The 20,896-nt window shown below is 39.6% G+C and overlaps 1 protein-coding gene across 1 annotated transcript in view; it reads right to left on the bottom strand.

Annotated features, from left to right (window-relative positions):
* LOC126229623 (anamorsin homolog) overlaps positions 1-20,896 on the bottom strand; it is a 41,794-nt gene that overhangs the window by 2,390 nt on the left and 18,508 nt on the right. The window contains exons 2-3 of the mRNA XM_049942366.1: positions 15,062-15,399; positions 3,804-3,996 (exon numbers count right to left, since the gene is read on the bottom strand). Coding sequence (XP_049798323.1) covers positions 3,804-3,996; positions 15,062-15,399 — 531 coding nt within the window. The remainder of the gene's footprint in view (positions 1-3,803; positions 3,997-15,061; positions 15,400-20,896) is intronic.

Below are 20,896 nucleotides of genomic sequence, written 5' to 3'. Positions count from 1 at the left end.
TCTTTTACATTATTTAAATAAAACTTTTTTCCAGGTCTGTGTCATTCGCTGTGAGCCAGTGATTAGATCTGCGATAAAATGCTAAGCTCGTGTGTGAGCAAAGTGACAATTTCTGTTACACTTGTGACGAGTTCACATTTACAACACAGAAGAGGAGGCTCCAGCCTGTTGTTTGCAAAGCTTATGAATTTTACTCTGGATGCAAGGTGAGTGGCCAGGAGAAAGGATGGGCTTCTCATTTCTGCTGTAATGCCTGTGCTGTGCATCACAGGGAGTGGCTGAATGGGAAGTTAACATCTATGCGATTTGCATTTCTCATGATTTGGTGAGAACCAAAGAACAGTATAGACATCTTATTTTTATGCAACACCGTCAATAAAAGGCATGACAATGGCAAAGAAAAGGAGGATTGTGTACCCAAACTTACTAACAGCACATCGGCCTGCTCCCCACAACCCAGAGTTGCCCGTACCTCAACCCCCTATACAATGGACTATCGACGAAGCAGAACATTTATCATCTTTCCATGAACCTGAGATACAAGATGAAGATTTTACAGTTAATGAGTCAGACATTCATCATCCCACATAGGAAGACCTTGATGACCTTGTTTGGGATTCTGAACTTGGCAAGGGCAAAGCATAACCTTTGGGCTGAAAGAGTGGAATGTAATTCTTACTGGCATTAGTATCTCATATCAAAAGAAGCACAATGCATTTGTACACTTTTCTTCAATGGATGGACTCATTTATTTCTGTAATAATATTGAAGCGTTACTGGCAGCGTTGGGCATTGAACACAACACAAAGGTCTGAAGGCTTTTCATAGATGCCTTGAAGGTAAGTCTGAAATGTGTGCTTCTCCAATACGGGCATGAGAAAAGCTCCATTCCTGCCATGCATGCTGCACAACATATAATCAATATCAATTTTTTTCTGATTGTAACCTACGTTATACTGTTAAATGAATTATTTTAGAAAAGTGCTCTTCAAATTTGAGTAATGCTGCTTCAAGATTTGTAGTTCATAAACTACAAGATCCTCTTAACACATGGTACAATTTGCTGAAGCATATTTTACAATGTCTACAATACCCTATCTATAAGTAGAAAATCTGTGCCGATCTGAATGTTAAAGCACTCCTCCTAGGTATGTAGTTACAATACCTCAAGTTCTCTTGTTTCATTTGTGTTTTGGACAGCCATGCAACTGACATACATTACACTGTGAAAGAGTGAGCAAAGTGAAGCAGAATGTACAGTGTAATCATCTTGTTGATAGGGAACAGATTCTGCTGCCTCCACTCCACATTAAGTGATGTCTTATGAAGACTTTCGTAAACGCCCCGAATAGGGAGGATGCAAACTTTGGGTGCCTTCAGATATGTTTCCTCACATGGCAGATGCTAAACTCCATGAAGGTGTATTTATTGGCCCATAAATTAGGTTATGAAGAGCGGTAATTTCACTGAACTACTGGACAAAAAGGAAAAAAAAAAAAACAGCATGATGCTTTTTTTAATATGTAACCATTAATTTCCTTGGAAACAAGAAGGCAGAAAATTATGTGGAACTGGTAGGGAATATTGTGAAATCTTTCCGAAACATGGGGTGTCACATGTCTCTTACGTTCACTACTTACACTCCTATATAAACTTCTTTCCAGAGTCTCTCGGTGTTGTTAGTGATGAACATAAGGAGAGTTTCCATCAACAGATGGCTACTATGGAGAAGGGTTAACAAAGAAAAATGGCATCTCAGTATGTTACCAGACTACTACTGAACGATCAACAGGAAGATTTCAGAAACTATCTACACTCCTGGAAATTGAAATAAGAACACCGTGAATTCATTGTGCCAGGAAGGGGAAACTTTATTGACACATCCCTGGGGTCAGATACATCACATGATCACACTGACAGAACCACAGGCACATAGACACAGGCAACAGAGCATGCACAATGTCGGCTCTAGTACAGTGTATATCCACCTTTCGCAGCAATGCAGGCTGCTATTCTCCCATGGAGACGATCGTAGAGATGCTGGATGTAGTCCTGTGGAACGGCTTGTCATGCCATTTCCACCTGGCGCCTCAGTTGGACCAGCGTTCGTGCTGGACGTGCAGACCGCGTGAGACGACGCTTCATCCAGTCCCAAACATGCTCAATGGGGGACAGATCCGGAGATCTTGCTGGCCAGGGTAGTTGACTTACACCTTCTAGAGCACGTTGGGTGGCACGGGATACATGCGGACGTGCATTGTCCTGTTGGAACAGCAAGTTCCCTTGCCGGTCTAGGAATGGTAGAACGATGGGTTCGATGACGGTTTGGATGTACCGTGCACTATTCAGTGTCCCCTCGACGATCACCAGTGGTGTACGGCCAGTGTAGGAGATCGCTCCCCACACCACGATGCCGGGTGTTGGCCCTGTGTGCCTCGGTCGTATGCAGTCCTGATTGTGGCGCTCACCTGCACGGCGGAAAACACACATACGACCATCATTGGCACCAAGGCAGATGCGACTCTCATCGCTGAAGACGACACGCCTCCATTCGTCCCTCCATTCACGCCTGTCGCGACACCACTGGAGGCGGGCTGCACGATGTTGGGGCGTGAGCGGAAGACGGCCTAACGGTGTGCGGGACCGTAGCCCAGCTTCATGGAGACGGTTGCGAATGGTCCTCGCCGATACCCCAGGAGCAACAGTGTCCCTAATTTGCTGGGAAGTGGCGGTGCGGTCCCCTACGGCACTGCGTAGGATCCTACGGTCTTGGCGTGCATCCGTGCGTCGCTGCGGTCCGGTCCCAGGTCGACGGGCACGTGCACCTTCCGCCGACCACTGGCGACAACATCGATGTACTGTGGAGACCTCACGCCCCACGTGTTGAGCAATTCGGCGGTACGTCCACCCGGCCTCCCGCATGCCCACTATACGCCCTCGCTCAAAGTCCGTCAACTGCACATACGGTTCACGTCCACGCTGTCGCGGCATGCTACCAGTGTTAAAGACTGCGATGCAGCTCCGTATGCCACGGCAAACTGACTGACACTGACGGCGGCGGTGCACAAATGCTGCGCAGCTAGCGCCATTCGACGGCCAACACCGCGGTTCCTGGTGTGTCCGCTGTGCCGTGCGTGTGATCATTGCTTGTACAGCCCTCTCGCAGTGTCCGGAGCAAGTATGGTGGGTCTGACACACCGGTGTCAATGTGTTCTTTTTTCCATTTCCAGGAGTGTACATTCTTAAACGTGCATGGATGTATATGGAATTGTTGTTTGTAATAATTGATATACAAATATACTGAAATTACTTGTATATGTATGGAAATGCCTTAAACGAAAACAAAGAGAATAGAGAATAGTTAGTATTACGTATATACAGTATGTGTATACAGTTACAAGAAAAAGTCTATATCACAAAAATAAAAACCAACTAAATAGTTTTAGTATTGTTTTCATATTCACTGAAAAACAACACATCAAATAAGTTTGTTTTATTCAGGAACCTGACAAAAATATTTTGTTTGTTGATCAGTGAACTCAAAAATATATAGCAGAACAAAAATAAAATGCACTTTTTATTAGTGCTAACGAAGAGTCATGCAGTAAGCTTTCTATCTGTCTGAAAATTGCCTAAATAAATAAGTTGGCTTTAAACAAATAATTGAGAGCGTAAATAACATAAAGATTAATTTTGCATTTGCTATTTAGGAGAAACTGTATGGTAATGCGTACATCTGTACCTTTATTATGTCACAGTTTCACATGATGGTCAGGGATATTATTGCAATATATGCTACCTACCCCTTAATTTGCTAGGATCAGGTTTCTGGAGATCCTCTTCAGCTAGCAACTGGTCAGCATCAATTGTCTCTACACTGTCATCAACTGTATCATCAAGTTTCCAGACTGCAGCTACATCCACTGGTGGCTTGATATCATTCTCAGCAGATATTTTCAAACTGCCACCAAATGATAATTTTACAGAAGATCCTACCTGTAAAGTAAGAAATATTAATATCTGTAAGAATCAAAGTTAGTTACATTCTACACTGACAAAGAAACAAATGACTACACAAATAACTACATAAAAAAGTACAATTGTTTAACAATTACTGTTTTGTGGTGACTGATTGATTAAAGAGGAAAAGACAAAATGACTACGATAACACAGTCAGGAATCAGAAGCTGGTTAATGGAATAAATTTAGACAGGTGTACAGATCAGAATAATCTTTTACATATCTCAAGCTTTCTACATTCATCAACTGCTTCTTCTGGAAGTTCCCCAGTCCCCTATTACTACAAATGTGTGTCCTGTCTTTTCTGCCTTATCCTCTCTTTCATGCTACCATTTCTCTCTCTTATTACAACCTTATCCATCAGTATACTATTTGCGTCCAAATGTACCTAAAACATGCATCAGCCCTTCTCTACTACATGATACTACCCATTTACCTGATTCTCCTCCTCGTGCACTGCTGCAGCTTTCCAATATTTTGCAGGAATTTGTTGACCAAGACAAGTGTGTGACCATATAATGACAATGAGGCACCAATTTCTGGTATGTTGGTTGAAGTAATGAAAGAGACCTGATAGAGCTGCAGCTTACAGACATACAAAGCACGTCTCTTCTACAGTTGCATTGAAAGGGCTACATAATACATCATTTTATCAATGTCTATAGGACTGTGGACTTGTGGAAAGGTGAAAATTTATGATGCTTGGACTTTGACATCCTGGTTTCCAGAAGCTGACTTAATATATGTTTAAAATAATAAATTATTGTAAAAAAGAAGCAGTTTAAATACCTGTTAAGTTAACAGTCAGCTAGAAATTTGTATAGGAAAATTGACAGATATATGATAAAACCATTGCAAGATATACAAGAGAGGCAAAATATCCGTAGACTTCAAAGAGCAACGTAATAATTCCAGTTCTAAAAGAGGCAGGTGTTAACAGGTTTGACTATATTACCAAATTGTTGATGTAATAAGCCTGTCAAAGTCAAAGCTGTTTAATGCACACTTGTGAGGAGGCACTCAATTCGGGATAAGCTGGTTTGAATCCTGATGGTGGATGACATTTTCATTGCCAATATTTGGCCAGCAAGGAGAAGAGAGGCTGTGGCGTAAGGTTCCTGATCACCAGTCTTTGTGCCAATGTTCTGGATTAAATTCCAAACCTCTCTGCAGTGCCTCATGAACTGAGGACATGTGACACAGTTGATGGTGATCCATCAGTCCGATAGGGACACTAATCTTGGCAACCCTCATGGTGCTACTCGAGAGGACTAGGTCATGTGCCGGCACCAGGTATCATCCCATTCCCTTCTCTCATCATCATCATCATCATCATCATCATCCAACACAAATACAACACTAAACTATACATCCTTCCATTATACTCACCTCCACTCAACAAATACACATATGACAACTCCAATGTTTCTACAAGGAAAGGGGCAAATGTGCACCTGGCAAGCAGTTGAACACAGCCTGTGGGATGTCCCAGTCAACAATGCCATATGAAATTTACATTTTTAAGTTAATAAGTTATGCTTGCAAAATACTGACATGACTTTTTTTTAACAAAAAATGGAAAAACAGGCAGTAACCAGCTCGGGGAAGATCTGTTTGGGTTCCAGAGAAATTTAGAAATATGTGAAGCAATACTTCCACTATGATTTATCTTAGAACAAATGCCAAAATAAGCAAACCTACTGTTCATAGCACTTGCAGATTTACAGAAATATGCACACAATATTGACTGGACTATATTCTTGACAATTATGAAAATACTATGGATAAAATACAGGGAGTCAAAGATTATTTACAACGTCTACAGAAAGCAGACTGCTATTATGAGTCACAAGATGTGAAAAGAAGCACTAGATGAGAAGGGAGTGATACATGATTGTATATTTCTCTGCCTGATTTTATTCAATCTGTAGATTGAGCAAAGAGTACAGAAATGAAAGAACTTTGTGAAAGAAAAAATTTGGAGTAGGAATTCAAGTTCAGGGAGAAAAACAAAAACCTTTAGCTTTCCTGATGAAATCATAATGCTATCAGAGAGTGCAAAAACCATGGAAGTGCAGTTCAACAGATTGATTGGTTGGTTTGTTTAAAAGAGGAGGGGGGATAGTGGGGGGGGGGACAAACTGTGAGGTCACCAGTCCCTTGTACCTGGTAAAATAATTACACAAATGAAAGAAGAAAAAAAGGAGACGTACAGCACAATAACAGGAGAAAGGAAGAACCAGAAGGACAACCAATACTACTATGGACAAAACAGGAAAAGAAAACCACAGAGAGGAGCAAGAAACTGGTAGAAGGGGTAAAAAAAATGAGAGCAGATGACTATGGCTGGCCGACCACAAGAATAAAAAGGAAAAGCCAACCACTCTGCGACACATTAAAACATCCACCCTAAAAGCATTAGAGTGGAGAACACAAAGGGACAAAGAACATGCGCTAAAACTTATATAGAATGATAAAACCCACCGTCACATATAAAACGTAAAACTAAATTAGCTGATGAGGCGTTATCAGCTAAAATTAATGGTAACAAGTCCAGTAACTGAAGAGTCCATCGCAGGGCAGCCAAAGAAGGGCAGCTCACCAAGATATGGGCCACTGTCAGCCGGGCGCTGCACCGACACTGAGGTGGGTCATCATGGCACAGGAGATAGTCGTGTGTCACTCAAACGTGGCCAATGCGGAGCCGACAGAACCACACAGTCCCTGCAAGAGGCTCACATGGAGGACTGCCACAAATTTGTAGTCTCCTTAATGGTACACAGTTCGTTGTGCATGCTGAGGTTATGCCATTTCGTCTCCCAAAGCCGCAAAACCTTGAGGTGTAGTACTGAACGCAGGTGAGTTGCAGAGAAGTTGCAGAGAAGCTGATCACCATAAGCGGTTTCCGCAAAGCCTGTTTGGCCAACCCGTCGGCAAGTTCGTTGCCTGGGATTCCAACGTGACCTGGGGTCCAGATAAACACCACTGAACGACTGGACTGTTCCAGGGCATAGATGGACTCCTTGATGGTCACTACCAAAGGATGATGAGGGTAGCACTGGTCGATAGCTTGTAGGCTGCTCAAGGAGTCAGTACATAGAAGAAACGACTCCCCTTGGCATGAACGGATATGCTCAAGAGCACGAGATATAGCCACCAGCTCGGCAGTGAAAACACTGCAACCATCTGGCAAGGAATGCTGTTCAATATGCCCTCCATGGACATACGCGAAGCCGACGTGAGCATCAGCCATCAAGCCGTCAGTGTAAACCACTTCGTGCCCTCAGTAAATGTCAAGAATTGAGAGGAAGGGGGCAGCGGAGAGCCGTAGGGTTAACTGAGTCCTTAGGGCCATGTGAAAGGTCCAGGCGAAGCTGCAGCCTAGGTGTACACCATGGAGGTGTACATGAATGGACCTCAAGTATATATGGTAATGGCAAGGACTCTAGTTTGGAAAGAAGAGATCAGACACGAACTGCAATTGGCAGCCCTGACCTGGGCCGCCGATGCAAGAGTTGAACCGCCATGGGTGGGAAAAGGAGACAGTGATTCGGATGCGCAGGAGAACTACGAACGTGTGGAACGAAACTAGCCAGCAGTTGTGCACGCCTAACCTGCAATGGAGGGACTCCAGCCTCCACAAGGATACTGGTCACCGAACTTGTCCTAAAAGCTCCTGTCGCTAAGCGAACGCCACAGTGGTGCACTGGGTCGAGTAAACGCAATGCTGAGGGAACCGCCTGACCATAAACCACACTCTCATAGTCAAGGCAGGATTGAACAAGGGCTATGTAGAGCTGCAGCAGCGAAGAGAGATCTGCACCACAGTTGGTGTTGCTCAGGCAGCAGAGAGCATTTAGGTGCTGCCAGCATTTCCACTTCAGCTGACGAAGGTGAGGAAGCCAAGTCAATCAGGTGTCAAAAACCAGTCCTAAGAATCAATATGTCTCCACTACAGTCAGTGGATCATCATTAAGGTAAAGTTCTGGTTATGGATGAATGGTAGGATGCCGACAGAAGCGCATAACACACGACTTTGCAACCAAAAACTGCGCCTTGTGGATGGCTCCCTGTAGGCGTTGCTCAGCAATACCTGAACTGGTGGAGCAGTACGAAATGCAGAAGTCGTCTGCATACAGAGAAGGTGAGACGGAGGGCCCCAACAGCTGCTGCTAGACCGTTAATGGCCACTAAAAATAGAGACACTCAATACATAGCCCTGCGGGACCCCATTCTCCTGGACATGGGGGTAACTATGGGAAGCACCGACTTGGACACGGAAAGTATGAAGCGACAGGAAATTTCGGAAAAAAATCTTGAGCGGGCTTCGGAGACCCCACTCATATAATGTGGCAAGAATATGATGTCATCAGGTGGTGTCATATGTTTTTCATAAATCAAGAAAGAAGGCAACCAGGTGTTGGCGTCTGGAAAAGGCTGTTTGGATAGCAAACTCAAGTGCCAGAAGATTGTCAACGGTAGAGCGACCCTGGCGGAAGCCACCCTGACAGAGCCAGTAGGCCATGTGACTCCAGGACCCAACCCAACCACCGACCCACAATAAGTTCCAGCAGCTTACAAAGAACGTTGGCGGGTTTTTACCGGCTGCTTTTGGGCTCTTCAGCCACTGGCGGGTGTCATCTTTCCCACTAGAAGAAACCTGGGAAGGGAGTGACCCAAGAGACCCCTTCCTAGCGAGAGGAGCCGAAGATGACTTACGCTTCTCCAGTTCAGAAGTGGGGACTGATATCACTGATGGTTGGGGAGGGGGGTGGGGAGTGTTGCTCCAGAAGTAGATGGTGCAGGAGCAACAGGGAGAGAAGTGTCCCCCACCATCAAAGGGGCAGGTGGAATCTTCTGGTTCTGAGAGGCAATAGGAATGCGAGGAAGTGATGGGGCAACAACTGTTCTCGTAGCAGCGGCGTAGGAGGTGATCATAGCCACAGGATGTAGGTGCTCAAATTTCCTCTTAGCCTCAGTGTAGGTCAGTCAGTCCAGGGTCTTATATTCTACGATTTTCCTCTCTTTCTGTAAAATCCTGCAGTCTGGCGAGCAAGGTGAATGATGCTCAGATACAGATGGGAGGTGGGGCACATGGAGTATTGGGATGTGATGGACGTCCACAATCTCGACACGCGATGGAAGTACAGCAGGAAGACCTATGGCTGAACTTACAGCATTTAAAGCACCACATCGGGTGAGGGCTATATTGTTTGACATCACAGTGGTAGACCATCACCTTGACCTTCTCAGGCAATGTGTCACCCTCGAAGGCCAAGATGAAGGACCGGTGGCAACCTGATTATCCCTCAGACCCCGATGGATGCGCCGGACGAAATGAAAACCTCACCGCTCTAAATTGGTGTGCATCTCATTGTCAGACTGCAAAAGAAGGTCCTGGTGGAATATAATACCCTGGACCATGTTTAAGCTCTTATGGGGTGTGATGGTAACAGAAACATCCCCCAACTTGTCACAAGCGAGTGGGCAGAGGATGCTGTTTTTATCGAGACTGACCCAGAGCGTATTTTGGACAAGCCCTCCACCTCCCCAAACTTGTCGTCCAAATGATCCACAAAAAACTGAGGCTTCACGGACATGAAGGATTCCCCATCAACTGTCGTACATACAAGGTACCGAGGCAAATAAGCTTCTCTGCCATCCTTAGCCTGGTGTTGCTCCCATGGTGTGGCCAGGGATGGGAATGATTTTGGGTCATATTTCTTAGAATTGAAGTTAGACTTTGCCCACTTAAGAGACTGCTGGCGCTGGACCACCAGCAAGAGATGACGTACTACGCTTCATGGCGTGTCATCTGCCCTGATGCCACCTACTCTGACCAGGGGCCCTCCAGACAGGCGCCACCCAGCCTCAGCAAGGGCCATCAGGCAGGATGGCCATTGCCGGGAGTCCCGATGCCCCAGCGAGATGGGTATCTACTTCATGGCATACGTGGGGAGTTAACGGCACAGGCATGAGCAGAGGGATCCCTGTGTTGTCAGGGGGCTACAACCAACAGGGTACATGGCGGCCCCACCACAATGGACTGGCTACCGTGCTGGATATAAGATGCTAAGAAGTCCATGGTCATCGTCAGCGCGGAAAGCGACACTGCATAGTGCACGGTGGAAAATGCACCCAGGAAGGTGTCCTCACCCAAGAGAAGGAGAATGAGCGGGACTGCAATGTGACGACAAGAAAGTGGGCTAAAGATCTCAATGCACAATGGACATGATGCACCATGTAAGGTGCCCTTCCCCAATTGGCTTGCTCTTTGGGAAAATTTAGAAAGATGGAGGTCAAACCCGACGGGGGATCATCACAAAGACCAAAATGTGAGAGACTCCTTTTAGTCGCCTCTTACGACAGGCAGGAATACCTCAGGCCTATTCTAATCCCAGGACCCGCAGGGGGTTGTTGACCAGAATAGACAGTGTCTTGAAAGGAAGATGGATATTGACAAAAGCAAAACAAGGATAATGGAATATTGTCAAATTAAATCAGGCAATATTGAGGGAATCAAATTAGGAAATGAGACACAAAAAGTAACATATAAGTTCCGTTATTTGGGCAGTAAAATAACTGAGGATGGCTGAAATGGTGAGGTTATAAAATACAGACTGGCCATAGCACAAAAAGCATTTCTAAAAAAACATAGAATATAAATTAAAGTTCAGGAAGTCTTTTCTGAAGCTATTTCTTTAAAAATATAGCCTCATACAGAAGTGAAACATGGCCTATAAGCAGTTCAGAAAGATAAAAACATAAGCTTTTGAAACATGGTGCTACTGAAGAATACTGAAGATTGGATGGGCAGAATGAGTACATAATGAGGAGGTACTGAATCGAACTGGGGAGAAAAGAAATTTATGTCACAACTTGACAAAAAGGACTCGATCTGAAACTCCCTTCCAGTGCAGACTCCACTGCAGTGTGAAACTTCACTGCGGAAGAGGTCAGTTGATAGGACACATCCTAAGGCATGAAGGAATCATCAGTTTGGTAATGGAGGGAAGTGTGGGAGGTAAACATTGTGAAGTAACATGTTCTAAAACTGATACAACTAAAATTTTTGTAAAAGTGATACATCTAGTCTATTTATAAAAGAACCACACCCATCACAAATGTTCCTACCATTTTTTAACCTGGACTGTTTAGGATTAATGATAATATTATGAAATGGAAAGATTGTTACTCACCATACAGCAGAGAGGTTGATCTGGCCCCAGCAGCCAGAGACAGTAGTCGTGTGTGTGTGTGTGTGTGTGTGTGTGTGTGTGTGTGTGTGTGTGTGTGTGTGTGTTTCCGCTATTTCGGAAGACGGCCTTCTGGCCGAAAGCTTACATGTTTAGTAGCCTTTTGTTGTGCCTATCTGTGACTCAGCATGCCTGCATAAGGTGAGAAGCAATCTTTCCCTTTCATAATATTGTCATTATTCCATCTCGGATTTTCCACTATTTAGAATTAGTTAGTTATAATTTGTTATTTTATTAAAGACTTCACATTTCAGGTAAAAAATACTTTTGACAAATGTCACTTTGGGATTGAAAATAAATATACACAAATATAGAACATTTATCAGAATACAGACTTTCTACCTAACAACTTTGTGTTGCATGCACAGAAAATTGTGCTTTGTTTGCTGGATTATTCAGTAGTGTCACAGTGGTTACCTGGAGATATTTACAGTGAAACCACCATTTTAAGTTTTCACGTGGTCCAGACTTAAAAAGAACAAAACTGAGGAAAATGTTAAACCCCTCCCCAAAAAAAATATTAGCAAAAACACATGTAACTGGCATACACGATTAAAAATTGCAATCCTTTCGAATACTTTATAGGAAATCTGTCTATGTGAAGGAAATTAAATGTACAGCACAATGTTTATACAATAATTTGTGGTAAAGAATTTCATCAGTTCTTAAAAAACCACATATGTGTAACAGCAAGTAAAAACTCATCAAAGAATTAAATTTGGTATCTGAGTACAAGAGAATCAAGCTATTTCCTGATGTGCTACGGCCCCAAATTTATATGTTCAAAACACAAATTTTTGAGAGATCATCCTTTGTGCTAACCCAGAAAAAAGCAAAATCTGATGAACATGTTGAATTAAACAAGAAACATTACAGCAGCTATGTGGTTAAACCAAAAGCATAAATTCAGATTATCTGCTTAATGACAAATTTTACCACCATTGCCGTTATTGTTTAAGGCTTTCCTTATGAGCCACACTTCATATGCTCACCACCATTAAAGTGTTATTTTAGTCTTGACGAGAAAAACAGACAACTGAAAAAATGAGTTTACTTCCTCATCTGATGTTACAAACTTATTAGAAATTGGCTCAGTGAATTTTTGTACACTGTGAAAAACATTAATTTGAAAGAAAGCTCAGGTGCTACAGTTTCATGTACTGGCCTGGTCTGGAACATTTCATGTCGATTGTCTTGTTCTTCCATTACTACTGCAACCTAGCAGTAGCTGTATCATAACTGCACAGTGGAGCTAAATGTTGCAAGTTATGCTAGCAGCACCAATCATGGATTACATCAGCATTTCCTCTCTCACGTCTCCCCTCTCCACAACAACCTAAAATACTCCCTTAACTCCTCTACCACCACCACCACCACCACCACCACCACCTGGGGTGCGAACCATCTGTCTTTCGTGCCACTTATAACTTGATGAGGCACATCAAATGTTAACAGGAGGAAAATGGAATGAAGCCAAGCGAGACATCGAGTAAGAACTCAGAATCGAGGTAAACCTTACTAGGAACAAATGTAAAATCAGGTAATTTTTTGCATTGATCTTACGGGTTTTTCAGAGGAACTATGAATTTATGGTGTAGAATCGCAAGAAACTTAAAATCAGAGAACATAAACTCGAAGTTCCACTGCATTAAGCAGTAAGTAAAATGCTTGAATATGATCAACTTTATTCCAAAATATTATGCAGTTGATTACTGAAAGTGATACACAAATTTATCATCATTCAGTTCTATAGACTGAAATATGTGCTTCTAGCTTCTGTTCGTAATAATGCAGCAGTTTTTGTACTGTGTTTCTTGCTATCACTGACACTAGAGCACCAGATAATATAGACTCTGCTAGGTTTTCATCTTATTAGTTGTGTACTAGATTCTGAGGTGGATGCACAAGCATTAGGCGGAGGAAGAAAATTTTAAAGCGTTATTCATCTTGAGTCTCAGCTATAGGTAAGTACTGGTTACACTCTGAATGCCTGGATGATAATGATCCCTATGAAGAGTTCATGCCAGATGCTATTGTAATGGCTGGGTGGAGAAGATAATATCTTTGTTAAATTTCTAGGAGAAAAGAGGAATTCATATAGCTGCAAATTGTCTGCCCAATACATAAAGTACTGAAAAATACCTAGCACATTCTGTTTCTACAGTCTGTGCGTAAGGGCAAATTAGTTTTTAAATTAATCAAAAAAGATATTTATCTTGCCAGTAAGAGGGATGTATAGGGAAACTGCCAATTCCTAGGAGGGGAAAAAATACAGTGATTCTCTTTTTGTATATGTATCCCAATTATAGACGTGCATTAGTTTTTGAGTTTTCCATCTCATTTCAGTGTATATTAGAATATCAAATGTGTATTGTATTTTGGACCAGCCGTATAATTTTAAAAATTTTAGTACATAAAAATGTTTATTTTTTCTAACCCCCAATTTTAATTAAAGAAAATTAAATACACTCTAATTTTAAAACATCTTACTCTCCCTAACGTGTACAAATGCCTAACATATGCTACTTTTTTTAAAAGAACATATTCAGGTGAATTTTATGATTTTGTGTAATTTTTCAGTAACCTTACAGGCAGTGTTGTAAAATTCCCAGGAATTTAAAATCAAAGAAATATTCCCAAAATTCATAAATTCCTGGGAATTTATGACTAATTAGCAAGATATCTCAAAAAACTGTTAATAGGTAAAAGCAGTAATTATATGGTTAAATCTTGTATGGGTCTGGACTTAACCTCCTTGTTAGAATTACACACATTTTTTGGTTAGCCCTCGAACTGCCAAGCATCGACATTTATGACTCTTACTTTTCCTAGAACTTCCAATGTCAAAATAATCAACCTTTAGAAAAACTGAGTTTATAATATTGATATGCCAGCTATTTTAGGCTATAAAGTTTATTTTAAACTTGTGCAAATTCTGTAAACGTTAAGTCATTGAAAATGATATTTCGGGGAAATATTATGCAAATAAACTGGCAGAGATTTATGATTTACTTGAAAATACAAATGATTTTATTCACATAGAACATGGTAAAATATTAATTAACAAGTCTAAAGTGAAAGTGATCACGATATTTCGGAAAATAAATTTATAAATCATAATTCATCACATGAAATGAGAAGACTTTGAATTCTGACAGTGAAACACGTATAGTCATTCATTTGGAAAAATTAAAAAATACTACAGATAACGGCCGGTTGAGAATTACACCTTCAGAGAAATATTTTGTAAGTTTAGGATTCATTCAGAGAAATGTGGAGTTTCAACTTGCCTAAGAATAGTAGGCCTAGCGAATATTTTAAATTATTTTTTCCATCAGACTTACGATAAATGTGTTTTTCACGGGATTTGCACGGAAATTAATGAATGGAATGATAAATCTTCGATTAAAATGTATGAATTTACTTAGTTAACCTAGTTTTAAGGTTCTTAATCGTTAATAAGTGTTAAAACATTCAAAATCTAAAAATTTTCATTAATTCCTAATTTCTGGGATTCTTCCTGGGCCAAAGAAATATTTCCAGCAATATTCCCATTTTATAAGCTCCCTCCCGCTGGGAATATACCCGGCCCACATCACTACCTACAGGGAGACAACTGTATGAATATGGTAAGCAGTTTCAAATGGATGTACACTGCAAGAGTTTCTTAGAGAATAACAGGCTTGCACAGAATAAAACAGTGTAGAAGGCTGAATTAAACCACTCACTGGAAGACAACAACAACAACAACAACAACAACAACAACAACAACAAGGCACAATTACCTCAAAATCCGGTTTATAACACTGAACTTCTACAATGCAGAAATCATCAGTCTCATGTAAAAGATCCTTGATTAATTGCTTTTCATCATTGGTGAGTTCAATAGTCCTGAAATCTGACACGTTTTTTAAGCCAGCAATTTTCAGTTCACTTCGCAGTTTCTCTTTGCTTATTAGTGCTTCTGACTGCTTGCCAATGTTTACAGGCTCTTGTAAGATTAGGATGCCCTGTGGTTTCAGAATGCGGATAATCTCTTCTAAGATTTGAAGCCTGTGCCTCACTGTCTGAGGAAATGTAACTCCCGATAACACTGCATCAAACGATGATGTTGGATAAGCAGCTGAAATGAAACAACATATTCATCAGCCAGAAATAAAAATGGAAAAGAACAGGATTTAAATAATTAACTATGACTTCAAAAAAATATTATGTATTTTTCACGAGTAAGGAGTGAGTTTCATATTCCATGGATCATTTTACATTCACATCACAAATTAATTCATAAATATGCCTACATGCTAAACATTTTTAAGTTTTCTTTTTTATTTATCTATTTTTTTTAAACTACACAGATGTGAGTTAGTAATTCCTACTCACCACTTTTTACAATTATTAGAAATTATTCCATCGATTAGGAGTTGTCACAGAGAAATTTTCTGTTTGTTTCCAAATTTTACCTTGCTGTCTGTCGGGCATTTTATGTTACTGTATAAGTGATCAAAACAATTTTTAGCACCATTGTGCATCCCTTTTTGTGCTAAGACAGTCTGGAAATAGGCATCACATTGTATGTGGTGGGAAGCACTGTTAATCATTAATTATTTGCTTTCATACAGTGGTAAGTCATGAAGGGCATGAAGAGAATAATAATATTGGAACAGTTGTGGAGTATTAAGTGTGAATCTATTTTTCAAACTATTAGTTCTTTAGTGCCGATGTCAGCAAGGGCCGTTCTTCACGAGGAGGAAAAAAATGTAAAGGTTAATTTTGGGAGGTTATACAAAAATTGTCTGTCTAGAATCTGGATTGTAGGTCGTACTGGAGCCAATCAATATGAAGTGGTCCAGTGATGGTTGCTTGGCCATTTTTAAATATTTCAATTTTTTTATATGTAATTGCCCTATATTTGAGAAGGTCAAAACAGTTTTTAAAATAATTTATCTTGCACCTTTACTGGATGGTGGCCAGTTTTATTTGTAGGCGCATGATGACTTTTCAGTCTGGAGACATGAGCGAACATTTTAATATCTCTGCACTGGGTTAAGTTACAACATTACAATTGACATGATTGTTTTTAGAAAAGCTTCCTCTACAACACTGTCTATAACACAAAATACCCTAAATTCAAAAACAGCCAGTCAAAATGACCTCCAAAGTTTGCTATCCAAATTTTCAAAAATCCACTTTTTAGGCCTTCCAAAAAACAAGGAGTGTTTTATTTACGAGATTCCTTTTTTTCCCTATTGTTAGATATCATACACTACTAGCCTCATACAGAGCAAGAACACTTACAAATGTTTCCTTAATTTTTTATGAATTTTTGAAATTTGAAAATTTGAGACATTCCATGTCAAATAAACACACTTTAAATAAAAATTTTACCTCACCCTCTTAGATTTTGCTGAAAGTTGGTATACTTATAGTGGGTGCTGAAACTAAAAAAAAATACCAAATTTCAATTTTTTACCTCAAACCATTCCTGAAATAAGGTCATGTAAACTTTTCAAAAATTGGGCAAAAACGTGTGAATGGACTTTTTTTAAATTGTCCTAGGAGCTGCCCTAATTGAGCTAGAGAACTGGGTAAGGTGTCAGTTTGCAGCATTTTTCATGCTCTTTCCAGTGATAGACAAAAAAAACATAGCTTCTAATTAATAACCTTTTTCAAAATGGTAATTATTATTTTGATTTAATTTTTTTACAAAAGTACATAATTGGAAATTTTCAAAATATTTCCATAACTACTTCATACTGTTGTAAATCACATGGCAAAATATAAATGTGGGATGATGATGGGTTCATTGTTTAAAAAAAAATTATTCCGGACTCTTTGTTTTTCACTAACGGCCCTAGTTTGACCAAACTGACAGACTGGAGCCATTGTTGAGATGATGTAGTCTGCATTGTTACCTTCTCAGGCTTTGTGTGCCTACACCATTATTGTGCACTGTGGTTTTAGTGCAAATCAATTGTTACCTCTGTGTTGACCAGTCTGTATCTATTATATTTAATAGTTCATTTTCAAGTAAATCTGTGCATTGAAGGACAGTTTATAAGTGGTTTTTGTATAAATATGGAACCAAGTAAAAAGTGCAGTGCTGTAAGAGTGCAGTGTTGTAATCCATTGAAGAAGTCAAATCATTTTATTAGAGATAGAAAAAAAACTGAGAAATGTCACAACATGGATGCCCAAATTATTTCCTCAAATGCCAAGTGGTGCCAAGATTTGTAATAAATGTAGGAAAGATGTAACCAAATTGAAAAATACACCAGAGCCCATCAGTGATGAAAGTGTTGAAGAAGAATCTTCCGGATCAGAGATAATCATCCGAGACCAAGACCCTGACTTCACTCCAACTTCAGTAGCTGTTAAAACATTTAACACAACACTTCAAGAACTAGGTGAGTCCCCAATTGACAAGAGAAAACTAACATCTAGGCATTACGCCAAATCAAAAGTGAAGAAAATCTCATCAATGACACGTAAACTTTTTGTTGCTCCTGAAACTACTTCGTTAGATACTGATACTGATGAATCCATTCTTGAAAATCTTAAAAGAAACTTTAAAAATCCTATAAGTAGAGCAAAAAAACTAATGATTCTTACAAGTTTACCTGAAAAGTGGAGTGTCAGGAAAATAATGAGGGAATTTAATGCTCCTAATTACATTGTTCGGCGGTCCAAAAAAATTTTGAAAGAGAAAGGATTCATGGAAGGTCCAAACCCAAAACCAGGGAAGTGTTTACCAACAGAAACTGTCAAAACTGTACATTCATTAAATGAAAATGATGGAAGTTAGCAGGGCAATGCCAGGTATTAAAGATTGTGTGACAGTTACAGATACAAGTGGAAATAAAACAAAAATATCAAAAAGACTTATTTTGTGTAACCTTAAAGAAGCTTACAAGCATTTTAAAGACAAGTTTCCTAACATAAAAATAGGTTTCTCTAAATTTGCTGAGTTGAGACCAAAACATTGTGTATTAGCTGGCTGGAGTGACACACACACACACACACACACACACACACACACACACACACACACTCTCTGTCTGCGTGTGCACAACTCACCAAAACATAAAATTAATGATAGAAAATGCCAAACTAAATACAGTAACAAACAGCAGCTTAAACAATTATAAGCAGTGCATTGCAAAAATGCTTTGCAACACATCATCAGTTGATTGCAACATGGGAAACTGTGAATACTGCCCAGGAGAAACTGTCATACGTAAAATTTTAAAAGACTCTTTTCATGAAAACTTAATTGAACAAGTTCAGTTCCGACAGTGGATGTCAGTTGACCGATGTAATCTGGAAATTTTTCAGAAAAATTCTGAAGAATTCATCGATTTATTTTGTAGTAAGATGTTGACTTTGATTCGGCATGACTTCATTGCCAAGCAACAACGAACATTCCTTAACTCCACAAGAGAAAAGCTTATGGAATCTGAATTTGTTGTCATATGTGATTTTCCAGAAAATTATAGTATAGTTCTACAGGATGAAGCTCAGAGTTTCCACTGGACAAGACAACAGATTACCATTCATCCTTTTGTTATATATTACAAACAGGAAGACAAAATTGAGCATATGAGCTTTGTCATTGTTTCTGATTGCCTGGAGCACAATACACCTGCGGTTTACACCTTTCAAAAGAAACTAATTTCATATCTAACAAATAAATTTCAAAGTTTCCAAAAAAGATATACTATTATTCTGACGGTTCTGCCGCTCAGTATAAAAATAAGAAAAACTTCCTGAACCTTTGCCTTCATGAGGAAGACTTCAACATAAAAGCTGAGTGGCACTTTTCAGCCACAGCACATGGGAAAGGGCCTTGTGGTGGAGTAGGGGGTTCAGTAAAGAGACTGACAGCTCGTGCAAGTTTGCAAAGGCCATACCAAAATCAGATCCAAACCACACGAGATCTATTTGAGTGGGCAGTAGATAATATCACAACTGTTGATTTTGCATATTACAAATGTTGATTTTGCATATTCCACTCAAGAAGACTATGCTGCTTCAGAAATATTCTTAAAAAGCCGACTTGAAGAGGCATTGACAATCAAAGGAACACAGCAATTTCACGCTTTCATTCCCAACACTACATCAAAATTAATAGTCAAATACTTCTCAGGTGATATGCAGAGTTGGGAGAGGGAAGTAACTACATCACCAGACTAACTGAAGTTACAAGATGTATCAGGCTATGTCACCACTGTATATGGCAGAAACTGGTGGGTTGGGTACATTTTAGGAAAAAAAAAAAAAAAAACGAGGAACTTGATGAAGTGAAAATAACTTTTCTTCATCCACGTGGACCAGCTACGTCATTCTCTTATCCTGCACATGCAGTTGTCCTGTGGGTGTCAGTTGTGGATTTTCTCACAAAAGTGAATCCATTTACTCCGACAGGGAGAACATACATTCTTAATGAAAGTGATGTAAACCAAACCCAGTCAGCTTTATTAAAATGTAATATGTGAAGTTCCAAGACAATTTATTGGGAAACTGCTTTCAACTCTAAACTTAATTTTTGTCTCAGGTTAGTGTTAATGTATATTTTATAGAAAGTTGTTTCAAAATTATTGTTAGTACCTATTGTGTTAAATTTAGCTATGTACAGATACCTGTCACTCAAAAACAAGCATTACGTATTTAATTTGTTTAATAGTTCCATTTCAAACATCATGGACCAGAATTATTATGTAAATACTTGTACTTATTCATACTTTATTTCAGTTTGTAGTTAAATGCTCAATTTCTTGTTTTTGTTACATCGGTTAATATACTGTTAGTGAAGTTGTATGAAATTAAAATTAGCAATCAACTTAATTATAAAATATGCTGATTAGTTTTGGTTTAATAAGGTGATGTTTTGATATTTCTAATACTTTTTTTACTTACCTTTCAGTATATTTTAAAGAAATTCCTGTTTCTTAAAGGTCAATTTGGTCAAACTAGGGCCGTTAGTGAAAAACAAGAGTCCGGGATAATTTTTTTCAACAATGAACCCATCATCAGCCAAGATTTATATTTTGCCGTGTGATTTACAATAGTATGAAGCAGTTATTGAAATATTTTGAAAATTTCCAATTATGTACTTTTGTAAAAAAATTAAATCAAAATAATAATTACCATTTTGAAAAAGGTTATTAATTAGAAGCTATGTTTTTTTTGTCTATCACTGGAAAGAGCATGAAAAATGCTGCAAAATGACAACTTACCCAGTTCTCTAGCTCAATTAGGGCAGCTCCTAGGACAATTTAAAAAAAGTCCGTTCACACGTTTTTGCCCAATTTTTGAAAAGTTTACATGACCATATTTCAGGAATGGTTTGAGATAAAAAATTGAAATTTGGTATTTTTCTTAGTCTCAGTGCCCACTATAAGTATACCAACTTTCAGCAAAATCTAAGAGGATGAGGTAAAAAAGGTGTATTGATTTGACGTGGAATGACTCATTTTTGTAAAGTTTGGGGTTAGTTATCTCAAGTGGGACTGAATATAAAAATATGATTTTTGCACAGTTAGTACACCTATATGATAACAACATACCGTAAAAATTTCTGACTGTGAACAAAGATATGAATTTTTGAAAATGAGGAAATATTT

The sequence above is a fragment of the Schistocerca nitens genome, unplaced genomic scaffold (genome assembly GCF_023898315.1).
Source record: "Schistocerca nitens isolate TAMUIC-IGC-003100 unplaced genomic scaffold, iqSchNite1.1 HiC_scaffold_376, whole genome shotgun sequence".
NCBI classification, from domain to species: Eukaryota; Metazoa; Arthropoda; class Insecta; order Orthoptera; family Acrididae; genus Schistocerca; species Schistocerca nitens.
Note: the sequence above shows the minus strand (reverse complement) of the source record. Positions and strands in the feature narration are given on the sequence as shown.